Genomic DNA, 15,728 nt, shown 5'->3' on the forward strand with positions numbered 1-15,728 from the left:
TGGCATGAATGACATGGAGGGTGCAAGTTTGAGTGCCAGTAGGGGCACAAGCAATGGTGCTACTGTGCGTGAGGGATTCACATCCTTTTTCATGTCTGCTGCTGGTTCTGTCCCCTGGCAGCTGGACGCTATTTCATAATGTATCACACGTTCCAACACAGTCCAATTTTGAATAAAATTCTGTTATGTTTTCCTTATATTTCTGTGCAATTATAACCAAAGTCTGCATATTGTTCCAGTTCTAGCTATAATAAAAATACATTGCTTAACCTTCTGTTTTGCTGTTTTCTACTGTAGATATAATTATATAGCATACACACATTATTGACAGTACTATAGAAGCAAAAATAATCCAAACAAAAACCACAGAGTAGAGTAACAAGGTAATTTTTTTTATTTTTTTTTTTTTTCAAAATTTAGAAAAAAATAAACTTTTTATAACAACATCACCAATGTTTTGGAGATACCAGCACCAAAACAATGAAAAAATAAATTAACAGGTAAAATGTTAACAACACCAAAAACAAAAAAAATTACAATTCCTGGTATATAATTGGAGATTCAGTGGACCCAGAATGAGAAATATTTGATGGGCCAGATGGGCTTGGGTAATCACTTGCAGATCCCTGACGGTATTGCCTTTCCGGGAAAGGCGTAACCTGCATGGGAGCAGGTTGGTAAGGTCTTGGTGTGCCAAGGGTGGAGGCAATAGGGGGCGGTATTGGGTGCAACATGCGGGGCCTGGAGATATTCGGCATGTTGCCATACTCATCGTAGTATGGGCGATTAACTTGGTGCCCATACTGTGAACTTGGTGGTGGTGGTGGTGGTGGGTACTGGTAATTGGGGGGATATGTGTGGTGGGGGGGGGGGGTTTCCATACATGCTGTAGAGCTTGCCTCCCCAACCACAAAAGATTGGGCGGTTGACATGAGAGCCATCCTTAGTGCATACTTTTTCTCAGGGGGGACCTGCTTGCACATACCCAACAACACGGTCATGAAAGCAGTGTCATCACACATGCTTTCCTTCATGTGTGCGTTCATTTCCTTCACCACCTTCAGAACCTCCTCCATGGGTTTACCACCCCTAGGATTCGCCCTTGATGAAGACCTTGAGGAAGATCTTCGTGAAGGCCTTTGTTCTGTACTAGGCCCTGGTTCAGCCTCCACCGCAGCAGGAGAATCAATAATGGACAATGGTCTTGATATTACTCCCTCTGATTCCTCACCATCAGGGTCAGGGTCACCAGGGTCTTGGCATCCCTCCTCCTCCTCCTCCTCCGCTGCCGCCTCCTGTGACCCCTCCTGCTGTTCAGAACCAAGTGAGGAGTCTTGCCAGCTTGCTTGGGTTCTGAAATATAATGAATACATTTCAAATTTTAGGAATATTAATATATTTTATATGTCAACTACAGTATCTAAAAAAATGCTGACAACTTACTCTCGCATCTCCAACACCGGCCTTAAAAATTCCAGCTCCTGGGCATGCGCATAGGGGACAATCCTGGAGGACCCAGAACCACTCCTTGCTTCTCGTAATTTTCTGAGATAGCGGTTATAGCAGTCCTTTATGCTTCGCCATCTGGTTTGTAAGGAGTGCACTGAAAAAAAGAAAATAACGGTACTGTACTGTACATATGGGGGCAAGCAGCAATGTGATAAATTGCATATATGAAACACTTACATTTTTCAGTCCGTTCTGTACTTGTAAGACAGTCCCAATTTTCAAAATAGATCCTTGCAATCTCCAGCCATGCTCTCTCCTTCCTCACATGGTCCTTATATAAGGGGTCTCGGGTGTCGTATATTGAGGGGCGAGCTCTGACCAGACGTATAATCTCCTCATTATCATGAGAAGTTCTTTTATTCTTCCTGGATCTTGGCATGCTTGCTGTATATAACACTCTCCTCTCCTCTGCTAACTATGGGAAGTGATGTTCTTGGGAGGTGCAGAGATCATGTGATTTGGGGCGGAACATAACAATAAAAAAAATTTACTGTAAACTTCCGTGCAAATCGCAACGAAGTCGAGACGAAGTCGCGTTCAAAACCGTGTACTGCGACTTCGTTGCGACTTACATTACCTTCTATGAGGGACATATCGCACTAAAGTCGGCCCAAAGTAGTGCAAGAAGCAATTTTGAAGACGCTGCGTCTTGAGTCGCAGCAGTGGAAACGGTCCATATTGAAAACAATGGGTTTTGACTTGTCATGCGACTTGACATGTGTCAAGTCGCACCGCAAGTCGCACTAGTGGAAACCGAGCCTTCATGTGGGTACAGTGTTGCATTACTGTGCAATTGTCATTCAAAGTGTGACAGGGCTAAGAGCTGAAAATTGACCTGGGCAGAAAAGAGGGTAAAAGTGCCCAGTATTGAAGTGGTTAAAGCAAGCCTTCATTCACCTTTCAAAGTTCACAGGCACAGGAAATCTTTGTATTTTTCCTGTTGCTTTCTCTTGCAACAAACCCCTGGCAAACCTGCCAGCCCTTTAATGCAAGCAAAAATTAAAGAGGTTGTAAACTCGTATAATGTTTTTTTTTTTTTTTTTTACACCCTGCAAAAGAAAGACATAATGAGCTAGTATGCATCGCATATTAGCTCATTATGCAATACTTACCTCAGAACGAGCCCCCGCCGTGCCGCTCACTCACCTCTATGACGGGCGACATGTCTAGTCGCCCGTCTTCCGGGATCGCGGCATCCGGCCATCTGATTGGCCGGAGCCGCGGTGACGTCACTCCCGCGCACGCGCGCGGGAGCAGACAGTCACGGCACGGGGCTCTGAAGGAACGGCACGATCGGCCGTTCCTTCAGAGCGCATGCGCCAGTGACGTCACTGGCGACATGTAAGGTAAATATCTCCTAAACGGTACATGTTTAGGAGATATTTACAGTACCTATAGGTAAGCCTTATCATAGGCTTGCCTATAGGTACAAGTTGTAGAGGAGGGTTTACTTCCTCTTTAAGTGTTTCTAAGAGGTCAAAAATGGTCTGAAACCTGACTTTAGGGTGAATTTACACAAGCCTAGTTCATTGGCCAAAAAAATAAAATAAAATAAAAAAAAAAAAAAAAAAAGCGTCACAATGCTAATGCAAAAAAAAAATGGAAAAACTCATTTTTAAACGCAGCAATGCTACTGGTGTTTTTATAATGTCCACTGTGCACGAAGCCTAAGAGCTAGGAATGGGAATCCAATACTAGCACTAGGAACAATAAGCCTGATAGAGGATAAGAACAGGATCTGTCTTCCAGCAATTACAGCACATGAAGGCCTGCAGACGTACACAATCCCACCGAGAGTAAAGCTGGATACACACTATACAATTTTCTTTAGATTTTTTTTCCTTTAGACTTACCAAAAACATATAATATGAGGCCAGACCTAAAGACTTTCAATTTGTATACAAACAGGCAGGCCATTGCACTACATAGTTGAAGGTAAATCTAAAGCAAATCTACCAACAAAAGTTGTATATAGTGTGTATCCAGCTTTACACTGAAGCTGGATAACCCTGTCTTGTCTGCTGACCCTCAGGGAGGTACAGGACCAATAAGAGATTAAAATATATTCCCTTGTGGGAAGGGAGGGAGGCACACTCCCATGCATGACCTTCGCCTTGTGGGAAGGAGGAATGACGTTCGCCATTTACAATGGAGGAACATCGGATGCAGTGATCCAGAAGCAATACTCAAGTTTAGCAAAGAAAGCAGCGTGTAAGTACAAAACATACAAACAACACTCAATATTAGTGGAAGTTTAGGAATAGGTAGATCTATCTGTAAGGAGAATACTCCCAGGATCAGAAATCAGGAAAAGGGATAATTCCCATCATCTTGGCTAGATTCTGGCAAATAATTAGCTAGACTAAGTGGTCCAAAGAACCAATTTTGTGCACTGCCCAAATTCTTAATTCTCCAATTCAGGAAGAGAATTTAAAAGTACTGAGGGACAAACACAAAAAGGGGGACTATGTGAAAAGGAAACCATCCCACAAGTATTTTAAGAGGTACATGGGAGAGGATCTACTATACCCCGAGGGTAAACATATTATGACCATTGGTTTAGCAGGAACTCCGAATCTAAAGCACCGATTCTTTTCACAAAGCGTCACCTGGGCATTCCACAATGGGAAACAGTGTGCATGTGTGGTGTAAAATGGGGGAGGGGGTGTAAAACTACTGAAGTACAGTGAAGAGTTTAGAGTATCCCAATAGTAAGGGAGTGGTGGGAGCTGATCTGTTACAAAAATCGGAGGAACAGCGCTTGAAGAGTCAAACATCGAGTGCCAACCAAAGATAACGGAAAAGGACTCCACCGCAGGAGAGAAATGTGGGGTTGAATGTGATAGAACTCTACACTTGAGAGAGGGATCAATGCAGGAATCAGAGATCCCAGGCACTACAAGGCAATAAACCTGTAAGGAAATTCAGCCGGAGAAACCACACTCCCGCTTTTAAAAGTGGAAAGGTACTTTTCATGGTTAGGGTTAGCAGATAAGCCAGAGGACTTCTGACCTCAAGAGCTATGGCTTGAGTGGAAGGTAGACTGATGATCTATGAGGTACAATTAAAGTAATAGATAAAGAATGAGGTTCCTCCACACCGTTACAAGACCTCCTGCGTGGAGGCAGGCACACATCCTGCACACAAGAATTAGTTCAGTGCATCCTTGGTGTACTAGGCACCCCTACACATCTGAAAGGATGAGACCATCACAGCTGAAACAGTGCTGCAAACAGTTGTTACAGAAGCTGTTGACCCACAGTCCCATAGATTCACAAATCTGAGCTACTACCAAAAAAGAATGAATATTTACACCAGAGAACTCAAACAAAGATCTAAGCAGAAAATCCAACTGATGGTCAGTAAAATCCCTAAGGGAAGATCATGATCAACGTGCTTGGTGGTATTTTTGTGAAGGTGGATGACTGGAGCATCTACAGTGGATAGAAACCATTATTATTTTCCTTTCAAATGGAAAAGGCTCCTTCCCATTGTCCTGGGAGAAGCCAAGACTCCACAGGTTGGTTCTATGCCTCTGGGGTATACAGAGTTTACTGGGAAGGTCTTCAGAGCAACTGTTCTAAAAAGACCCTATGCCTGGAACAGCAGGCTAATCTACTCTAAACACTAGGTAGAACACACTGCATTAAAGGGTCAGGGACTCCTTGTACAGCTGAGTCATGGGAACTTGCTGAAATATAGGCAAGGCTATATAGACAATCAAATATTGCAATACAGGCCACAATGTAGAATCAGTCCATTGCCTGGAGACTAAATTCAAGACTAACCCCACAATCTTTGGTTCAGCGGGGACAGAGCACGACCTCAACAGTTGAGGAGGATATGCCAATCTGGATAACTACTGGGTATAGACTAGCTCAAGAAGCGTTTTTCAAAATTTTGATTGAAGATGCTGAAGGAAAAACCATCTATCGACCATCATAAAACACACATACGCACACGCACGCACGCACAATTACAGTTCTCTCAGCAGAGCAAATGATCCACCTAGGACATTAACAAAAAAACAGGATGGTTGAAGGCAGGGTTATACAGTGACTGGCCTAATGTTTTTTGCTTGCCAGAGTCCAAATCTCAAAGTAATTCTTGTACCCCTCAATAAATGAAGAGGGTGGCCCACAGACACATGACTCTGCTGTAGATGCTGAGAAGCGGGTAACTCCCTGACTAAAGCAGGCCATACATGAGTACATTTCAAAGAAGTCTTGATGAACTGGCCGAAATTCGCCTAGTAGGTGGCCCTGCTGACTCTGTTCTGTTCAAAAATAAATAAATCATAGCTCAATCGACTTTTGTCAAAGGAGCCTGCTGGACATTTTTTTTTACCTTAAAACATACAGTGCATTTAGAGAAAAAATGCTTAGGATTTAAATACACTTTTGGCATCCCCAAAAAGCCAATAGAGCCAGCATTCTGGGGGGAAGAAAATAAAATCTAAGTGCAGGGGTGAGACTCAGTCAGTGTCTTGAATGATTGTTATCTATCCTAGGTAGTAAGAGTCACTCTGGAAGGGGATGGAGGAGCTGCTGGACAAAAAAAAAAAAAAAAAACAAACCTCTCCAACTTACAGGTCCTAAAAGAGGCAGACATTCTCTGGATTTAGGTGCAGTATCCCAGCCATGTCACTGTTCTAGCTCCAGCTCCACTTTGGGGGAGAACGACCCTTACAAGAGACTTCAAAGAGGCAAAAGTTAACTCTGATAATCTGGGTGGTTCCAAGTAGGTAGAAGGTAGTGAGCAGACTTTTACCCAAGAGTCCGCAAGGATCAAAAATGTCTCCCACTTGTTCTTTTCCCTGGAGGATTTCTCGGCCTCCTAACCTACCTCCCGCCCCCCTCCAAAAAACACACACACACACACACACACACACACACACACACACACACACACAAACACAGGTGTTTAGACAAACTTGCAGTAGACAAGCAGAGATGCTTTCAGCAGCCCATCACAGCTTTGTAAGGCTCAGGACATCTGCTTCACAAGCTTTATCGGGAGAGGATCTGCTGCTGATGTGGGTAGATCTCTTGAGGTACCATTCTATGATTTGACAAATTAAAAGCAATGGGCAGAATACTATATAGAGTGAAGGGCCAGGCCTGCCAGTAACAACTGAGTTACAAAGAGGAATTCCAACTGCCAATCATTCGGGTTCTTTTAAAGGAAGAACCCACTCCATTGCCTTAGTTCTGTCCCTGTTAAAATGCACCACTGACGAATCACTTTTGACAAAATCCCTTCCAAAACAGAAGCAAATCCAGAAAGCGGGGGGGGGGGGGGGGGGGGTGGTATCAAGGACACATCTGGGTAATTTCTACCTCTATATAGAATACTTCAAAGAGTTGGTGCATTTGACAGGTCTGTGCAGCTGTAGCTTTGGTTAACTCCACTGAAACCTTTTATACTACAATCTTCAATTTGGGGAAGATTTTTTTGCCACCTGTCCTGATACGTTTTGATTGAGACTTTTTAAGGTGGTGATCGGCTGGGTCATTCTGTGGGGAGGTTATTCAACCCTTTGTGCTAGATCGGATGCGGTCAGGTAAAAGGCATCCATACTACGGATGCTGTCAGTTATAGGCATCCATACTACATAATTTTATGCTGAGTAACTATGTATCATACCATTATACCAAACCCCTGAAGAACACTTCTAACTGCCGAGTTAAATAGGTACAACTTATGTAGAAGGATGTTTCATCTCTGTGTATTACCAGCCTCATAACTGGATATATGTAAAGATTTTCTGTCAATCTTTATAATTAAGATTTTATATAACAAGAAAAAATATATTGTGGAGTAGCAAAATTGGTACAAAATGTAACTGCCTTCATAGTCAGTATACAATAAGGGAAGTTGGTGACAATAATAAATGAAGCCCCCGTTCACACATTGGAGCTACTTGTCATGTCAAATCACATGACAAGTTGCACCCTATTGCCAGCAATCGCACTGTTCAAACAGATCCTGCACTGCTTTTGGCGATTTCAGGTGCGACTTGCATAGACGTCTGTGCATGAAGCCACACAGATGTCTTCCAAGTCGCACTGATATGCAGCTTTGAAATCATGCAATTTCAGATGAAGTCGCAGTCAATGTGAATGCGGGTGGAAGATGAGGGGTTCGCTATGAACTCATGGAAAGTCCATAAGTAGGCATGGGAAACTATAGCCAATGGGGTCGACCAAAAGGAACCATGATGGTACCAAACAGTTACAGTATCTCACAAAAGAGTACACCCCTCACATTTTTGTAAATATTTTATTATATCTTTTCTTTTCATGTGACAACACTGAAGAAATGACACTTTGCTACAATGCAAAGTAGAGAGTGTACAGCTTGTATAACAGTGTAAATTTGCGGTCCCCTTAAAATAATTCAACACACAGCCATTAACCGCTTGCCGACCGCCGCACAACTATTTACTGCGGCAGTCAGCCCCTCACAGGCAAAGTGACGTAGTACTACGTCGCTCGCCTGTGAGGCTCTAGGGGGGCGAGCGCGCGCCGCCGGAGGTGCGCTCCCGCCCCCTCCCTAAGCAGTCCGCCGGTCACTCACGATCTCCCCGTGGAGAGGGAGAAAGGCAGGCGGCTAATGTAAACAAAGCCGCCTGTCATTCTCCCCTGTGTAACAACAGAGATCATACGGTCCTGCTATGATAAATTTGCGGCATCCTCCCATAAAAGGGGTAAGTATGGTTGTGCAAGATAACCTGTTACATGCCCGTTTTATGCAGAGAACCAGTTCATGAAGACCAGAGGCCTAACTAGAACCTTCAGGGCCCCAGTGCAAGAAACCCTGAAGGGCCCCTCAGACCCCTTGCCGGGGCCCTCCCCTTCAAGCCTGGGGCTCTTCCCACTGATCCTGGGGCCCTTTATTACGGTCCCGCAGTGGAACCCTTTCACAAATTCTGCAGTGGGCCCCATTCCTGTCATCTTGGGGCCTCCCCATGGTGGTGGAATGCCAGGGCCCAGTCACAAGTGTGACTTTTGCGATCCTGGAAGTTCACCCACTGGTGTCAGTTTTTATTTTTTGGTATTTTAATTGTATTATATTTTATCATTTTATTTTATTACAATGTCACTGACTATGACTGTCCATTCAGAAAAGGAAGGAGCTGTCCATTGCGACGCCTCCCCTGCAGCAGCCGGCAGAAGAGGGAAGGGAGCACAGTGGGGAGGGAGCACAGTGGAGCACACAAGTGAACTGGATAGGAGGAGTGGCAGCATACAGAGGAACCAATCTCCTCCCATTTTCCTCCTGCAGCTGCAGGAGGAAAAAGCAGGACAGTGATTTCTCGACATGCTGCCCCCGCTGCCCCTCCTATCCAGATGTACAGGGGAGCCGCACAGGACCCCTGGAACATGGGGCCCGGTTGCAATTGCAACCCCTGTAATTACACCCCTGATGAAGACACAGATTCTGCGGTGATCTAATTTGTCCAGGCCAAACAGGAATCTTATGCACCATGTAAATGAAACACTATGTGTTTTGCTTAAAGCTTCTTCAGGGAATCCTATTGGTACTGGGAGATACAGCATAATTACTATATGGTTCAAAATACATGAATCCATTTCCACATATTACATTTGTTAATAAATGGGTCATAAGTTCCAAAACAGAAAACATAATATGGAAGCAAAAATATTTGACTACTACTCAATTAGGTACCTACCCAAACCCAAAAGGGGAACATAAGGCAGCCAAGCCAACGTGGCACCGGGGGAGGTCACATGTAAAAGCAGCTCCACGAAGAGCATACATCAGACATCATACAGCCAGAACAGAGAAGTCTTGCCCTGGGACTACAAAAATCTGACAAAGAAAATATAATGTAGGTACAGGTCAATCTATATGACTGCATTGTTTCAAGTGGAGGCATTTCCCCGTAAATTACAGAGAAATAAAGCCACTTACATTACACAAAGGGATGACTACATAAAGGGTTAGTCTCTATGGGTCTTCTAAATATTTGTTAATTCAGGACTCACTTGACAAAGTGGCCACAAATGGATAGGCTCAAACTTTCAACGTAAAGTGGCATCAGGACCATCCCTCCATTTCTGAGGGTCCATTGTGTGCCAATTTCCCTGTAGACATACTGTATCTCACAAAAGTGAGTACACCCCTCACATTTTTTGTAAATATTTTATTGTACCTTTTCATGTGACAACACTGAAGAAATAACACTTTGCTACAATGTAAAGTAGGAAGTGTACAGCTTGTATAACAGTGTAAATTTGCTGTCCCCTCAATATATCGCAACACACAGCCGTTAATGTCTAAACCATAGGCAAGAAAAGTGAGTACACCCCTAAGTGGAAATATCCTAATTGGGCCCAAAGTGTCAATATTTTGGGTGGTCACCATTATTTTCCAGCACTGCCTTAACCCTCTTGGGCATGGAGTGCACCAGAGCTTCACAGGTTGCCACTGGAGTCCTCTTCCACTCCTCCATGACATCACAGAGCTGCTGGATGTTGGAGACCTTGCGCTCCGCCACATTCCATTTGAGGATGCCCCACAGATGCTCAATAGGGTTTAAGTCTGGAGACCATGCTTGGCCAGTCCACCTTTACCCTCAGCTTCTTTAGCAAAGCAATGGTAGTCTTGGAGGTGTGTTTGGGGTCGTTATGTTGGAATACTGCTCTGCGGTCCAGTCTCCATAGAGAGGGGATCATGCTCTGCTTCAGTATGTCACAGTACATGTTGGCATTTATGGTTCCCTCAATGAACTGTAGCTCCCCAGTGCCGGAATCACTAATGCAGCCCCAGACCATGACACCCCCACCACCATGCTTGACTGTAGGTAGGACACACTTGTCTTTGTACTCCTCACCTGGATGCAGCCCCACACGCTTGACACCAGCTGAACCAAATAAGTTTATCTTGGTCTCATACGACAACAGTACATGGTTCAAGTAATCCATGCCCTTAGCTGGTCTTCAGCAAACTGTTTGCAGACTTTCTTGTGCATCATCTTTAGAAGAGGCTTCCTTCTGGGACGACAGCCATGCAGACCAATTTAATGCAGTGTATGGTCTAAGCACTGACAAGCTGACCCCCCACCCCTTCATTGTCGACAGCAGTGCTGGCAGCACTCATACGTCTATTTCTCAAAGACAACCTCTGGATATAACGCTGAGCATGTGCACTTCTTTGGTGGACCATGGTGAGGCCTGTTCTGAGTGGAACCTGTCCTGTCAAACCACTGTATGGTCTTGGCCACCCTTCTGCAGCTCAGTTTCAGGGTCTTGGCAATTTTTTAATAGCCTACAGCATCTTTATGTAGGAGCAACAATTTTTATTTTTTATTTTTTTATCCTCAGAGTTCTTTGCCCTCAGGTGCCATGCTGAACTTCCAGTGACCAGTATGCGAGAGTGAGAGTGCTAACACCAAATTTAACACACCTGCTCCCCATTCACACCTGAGACCTTGTAACACTAACGAGTCACATGACACCGGGGAGGGAAAATTACTAATTGGGCCCACTTTGGACATTTTGACTTCGGGGTGTACTCACTTTTGTTTGCCAGTGGTTTAGACATTAATGGCTGTGTGTTGAGTTATTTTGAGGGGACAGCAAATTTACACTGTTATACAAGCTGTACACCCACCACTTTACATTGTAGCAAAGTGTCATTTCCTCAGTGTTGTCACATGAAAAGATATGAATGAATAAAATATTTACAAAAATGTGAGGTGTGTTGTTATATATGGGAGGAGAAAATGGCTGCCAGGGGTGACGCTCCTCCTCCACACCCACCGTGCTGCTGCTCCTCCACACCCACCGTGCTATGTAACTAGCGGCGGGATTGTGGGCAAGTACGGTATGTCTCCGGGGGTATGTCAGAGGCCGCGCATGACCAGAAATGGCGGGTCAGAAAAATAATTCACTCCCTGTGCCACTTCCAGTTAGGATCAGCCAATCCCAGAAGTGGCATGTGCCATATTGCGCAAAGTTCACAGGCTGGGGACACCGGAGTACAACATTCCCGTCCCGCCAAGGACCGTAAACCGATTCCTATGCGATCGCACCAACATACATCACACGGCAGCCCCTCAAACAACGGCCTTGATCACAAAACAGACAAACACGATAACAAAAATAATAAAAACAAAAAACACAAAGATAAACCAAAAATGATTAAAAATAAGATAAAAAAAAAACCCCCAAACACACACATCGCACACGCTCGCTCTTGGGCAGCAAATCTGCCCTGCAGCCAAACTAAACACGGGAAGGGGATGCAGTCCTCATACCTACTGCCTGAGGAAAAAAAATAAGAATTTCCGGTGTCGTCTCTGTTGGAGGACTGCTGCATGGAAACCCCACTCCTAGAACCCCCTGCTGGCTCCCCGGGTGCCCTCTGCCCCCAAGGGTAGGGTTGTATCATATACCCATAATATAATCCATACTGGATTCTAACCTTGCAATTATTTGCAAAATAACTTGTACAGGTGATTACAAGCATTAAATAAATAACAGAAAACTGCAAACAAAAAAAAGCCAGGAGGCCAGATACAGCAAGACAATGGCTATTCTTATCTCTTTCATCTATCTGAATCCAAGAATGTCAGGACATCAGCTCCTGGCATCAGTGGATTCCATAGAGGTGAGCACAGCCAAAATAATTTCATTTTTATATAAATGAAATTATTACAGGAAGGGTTTATAGCGAATGCATTCGTTCAAACCTGGGGATCTTGTGGCTTGTAGGGTGACTATCAATTTAGGTCTCTAATCTAAGGAGTTGTGGGGTCAATATTCCCCCCCTCTCTCAGATGCAGGGACATATTAGAGACTGACCATCTGTTATGTAGTCATCACTTTGTGTAACTTAAGTGGCTGTATTTCTCTGTAATTTATGGGGAAATGCCTTAATTTGAAACAATGCAGTCATACACACTGATCCGTACCTACATTATATTTTGTCAGGTTTTTGTGGTCCCAGGGCAAGACTTCTCTGTTCTGGCTGTATGGTGACCGCTCTACGTAGAGCTGATTTACATGTGACCTCCCCCTATGACACATTGTTGGCTTGGGTGCTCTAGGTTTCCCTTTTGGGTTTGGGTAGGTACCTATGAGTACTCAAATATTTATGCTTGCATATTAGGTCTTCTGTTTTGGAGTTTATGACACGTTTATTGAAAAATGTAATAGGATGCATTAATGATGTGGAAATGGATTCATGTATTTTGAACCATATAGTAAATATGCTGCATCCCCCAGTACCAATAGGATCCCCTGAGGAAGCTTTAAGCGAAATGCGTAGTGATCCATTAGCACGTGGTACATAGGATTCCTGTTTGGCCCAGACAAATGAGAACACCGCAGATTCTGTCTCTTCATGAACTGGTTCTCTGCATATAATGGGCATGTAACAGATTATTTTGAACAACCATACGCATCTCTTTTATGGGGAGATGCCGCAAATGTATCACTATATTATTTCTTATGAAATGGTTTTAACAATTTTTATCACTCTGTCCTAAAAAAAAAAAAAAAAAGTTCTAAATTTTTATTACATTGAGTACTCCTTTTTTCCTTTATGGGATTATTTGTGGCAACCTTTAAAGTCCTACATATCTTCTTTTCATGTTTAGATACATATTCATAAATAGAACACAAATCACAAATATAAAGCAGCTACTTTTCGTAAGGCATTTTAGGTTTCTAGGTCAAACAAGATCAATAAAGTTGTTCACAATGTTGATATCACAATTAGATAATTTTAGAACACTTAACATAAAGCACGTTTTGTTCAGTCGGTGTATGGGAATGTTTATATACATATTCGGAAACACTGAACAGCTAACTTTTTTGAAAGGCATTTTTGATTTCTAGATCAAATACTGTCAATACTATACTTCAATACACAATAAATGTGATTGTTTTAGAATGCTGAATCAATCGTCAATACATTAACAAAATTATACATTTGCTTGAAAAGAAAAAATCACACCCCTTCATCCTAATGGAGCACAAGTGCAGAAGGGACACAATACTTATACCCATGTCACATTTCTAACCCTACAAAAAGCTGGATGCCTTGGCAACACTGCCTATGAGTGCCTATCCCCACCAGGGTTAAAGAGGAACTAAACTCTAGAAGCGGTGTTTAAGAGAGGACGGCAGATGGCAAAAAAGACAAGTCACCTGTAATGCCTGTGGCATTCTAGCTTCTGATCTTTCCCCATGATTTACCTTGCTTTGCTCTGCACTGTGTCTCTGGGTGAAGGCAAGCCATCTTGGTAGAGGTAAGGCTTGATTTGTTCATGCCAGAACCTCAAGCAAGAATGGTGAGCAGTAATGACATCCCTAAATTGCACATCATATCTCCTGAGATTAGCAGTCACAGGCAGCAGTAAATATCACACAGATATACATATACAGTTATGCAGGCACAAAACCAGGGTACTGCTTAGGGCGGTAAATGAATTTTATTATTTTTAAATGGTTGCCTAAAACCTAGCAAATCTTTAACATTTTAAGTTTAGTTCCCTTTTAATGCATAGTCTTGTCATCCTCACCATTCATGTACAATGCTATGTAGGCACTAGGGAAGTTAAGAGGATGAGTATTAAACCCCTCAACACCCAAGTTTTATTTGCCATTTATGCAGATGATATTTGCAGTTCACTTTTATCTGCAACTTGGCTTAACCTTTCAGTTGGTATAGATATAACTTGACTGCTAGGCATTAGCAAATGATGTTGCCAACTTATCCCACAGGCATTCACATGCAAACACACGCATGTGTACGTAACCTGCTATCAACCACTTTAAAATACCAGACTTATAATTTTAACAATTACATTTTTCCCCTGATGCTGAAGAATGCAGCGGCAACCTAAATTACCCATTGACTCTTGTCATTATCAGATTCAAATAAAATCTCAGGACAGCAACCATCGAATATCTGTCCACCTTAATCGTCTAGTATACCCCCCATAATGTTCTAGTAAAATACTTCAAGCACATACAAGTACTATAATATTATAGTCATAAAACTCATTTATTTTTACAAAATCTATACAAGCCTTTTTAAAAATAAAGAAAACGTTACCATTGATAAACCAAATAGTGGCCAGGGTCAAACTGAAGAAGGTCTGCGCCGTCATCACAACTTTTACCAAAACAGCAGTGAAGATAAAGAGAGACAAGATAGCCAACATGCTGCCCGCTATGCGAATCCTTTCAGAAATGCTGGGAGAAAAAAAAAAAAAAAAAAAGACATTATATAAGAAGTTTGGCTATACAGAAAACATTGGCAGGTTGGCAAAATTATCTGAGAATCAGTTGTCATCCTAAAGGCTCCTGCAAACCGGCTGCCTAAACCTGTTCAACGTTAATGCCAGATGTATTACCTCCAGCCCAGCAGCCCAAGTACAGAATACAGCCTGCCATTAACATGAATGGCTCTGCACCCCTGTCCTCTTGTATACGTGCCATTGGAAACATTAGTATAGTGTACAAGCATTTGCTGAAATATGCCGGGCATCACAAATGAACAAGCCCAGACAACCCGTGTAGAAGAGTCTTTGAAGGGAATTTTCAATTTGTCTAAATGTTTACATGCAGGCTTGCTCTGTCTACCAGAACAGCTCATTAAATCAGAATAAGGAGGAATTGCATAAATTCTCCAAAAAAAGGACAAATTCCAAATGCACATTTTCAGACAAATTTTTAAATTCTTCAATAAAAACGTTTTTGCTCCTCTCCAGCTGGCATGATCACATGTCAGCAGGAGTGAAAATGTAGAGATCATTGAATAGGTGCCTCTGCTATAGGGCTCCACCTGTATGAGCCAACCACATTTTATCAGTGTATTCTACTTATTGGCCATTAGTTGCTTGAGACATAAAACCTCACTTATTTTTTTAGAGCGGTTTTCTATCATAAATTGAATGTGGCTAATGCCTTTTGCCGCTCAACCTTCTGGGGAACTGGCAAACACCAGCTGCCTAGAACATCCTGGTCATAGCCAAACCAGCACTGCAGTAACACTCTGTGACGTGGAAGTCCCATAAGTTCAGTTCAAGCTGGTGTGGTGGCTAGCACAAGTAGCGTCCCGCAGCCACCAATAATTCAAAGACAGGCCCATAGAGTCCTTCCTTATTTGCTTGCAAATTCTGTTTGGGAGCCCACCACTTCTGCAGCGCCCATACACCCCCCCCCCCCCTTCACTGGCCA

At 43.2% G+C, this 15,728-nt stretch overlaps 1 protein-coding gene across 1 annotated transcript in view; it reads right to left on the bottom strand.

Moving 5' to 3' along the window:
- SLC29A2 (solute carrier family 29 member 2) overlaps positions 1 to 15,728 on the bottom strand; it is a 52,155-nt gene that overhangs the window by 23,046 nt on the left and 13,381 nt on the right. The window contains exon 4 of the mRNA XM_082269710.1: positions 14,602 to 14,741. Within this exon, the coding sequence (XP_082125836.1) occupies positions 14,602 to 14,741 (140 nt within the window). The remainder of the gene's footprint in view (positions 1 to 14,601; positions 14,742 to 15,728) is intronic.

This window comes from Pelophylax lessonae, assembly GCF_965119305.1.
Source record: "Pelophylax lessonae genome assembly, chromosome: 10".
Taxonomy (NCBI): Eukaryota; Metazoa; Chordata; class Amphibia; order Anura; family Ranidae; genus Pelophylax; species Pelophylax lessonae.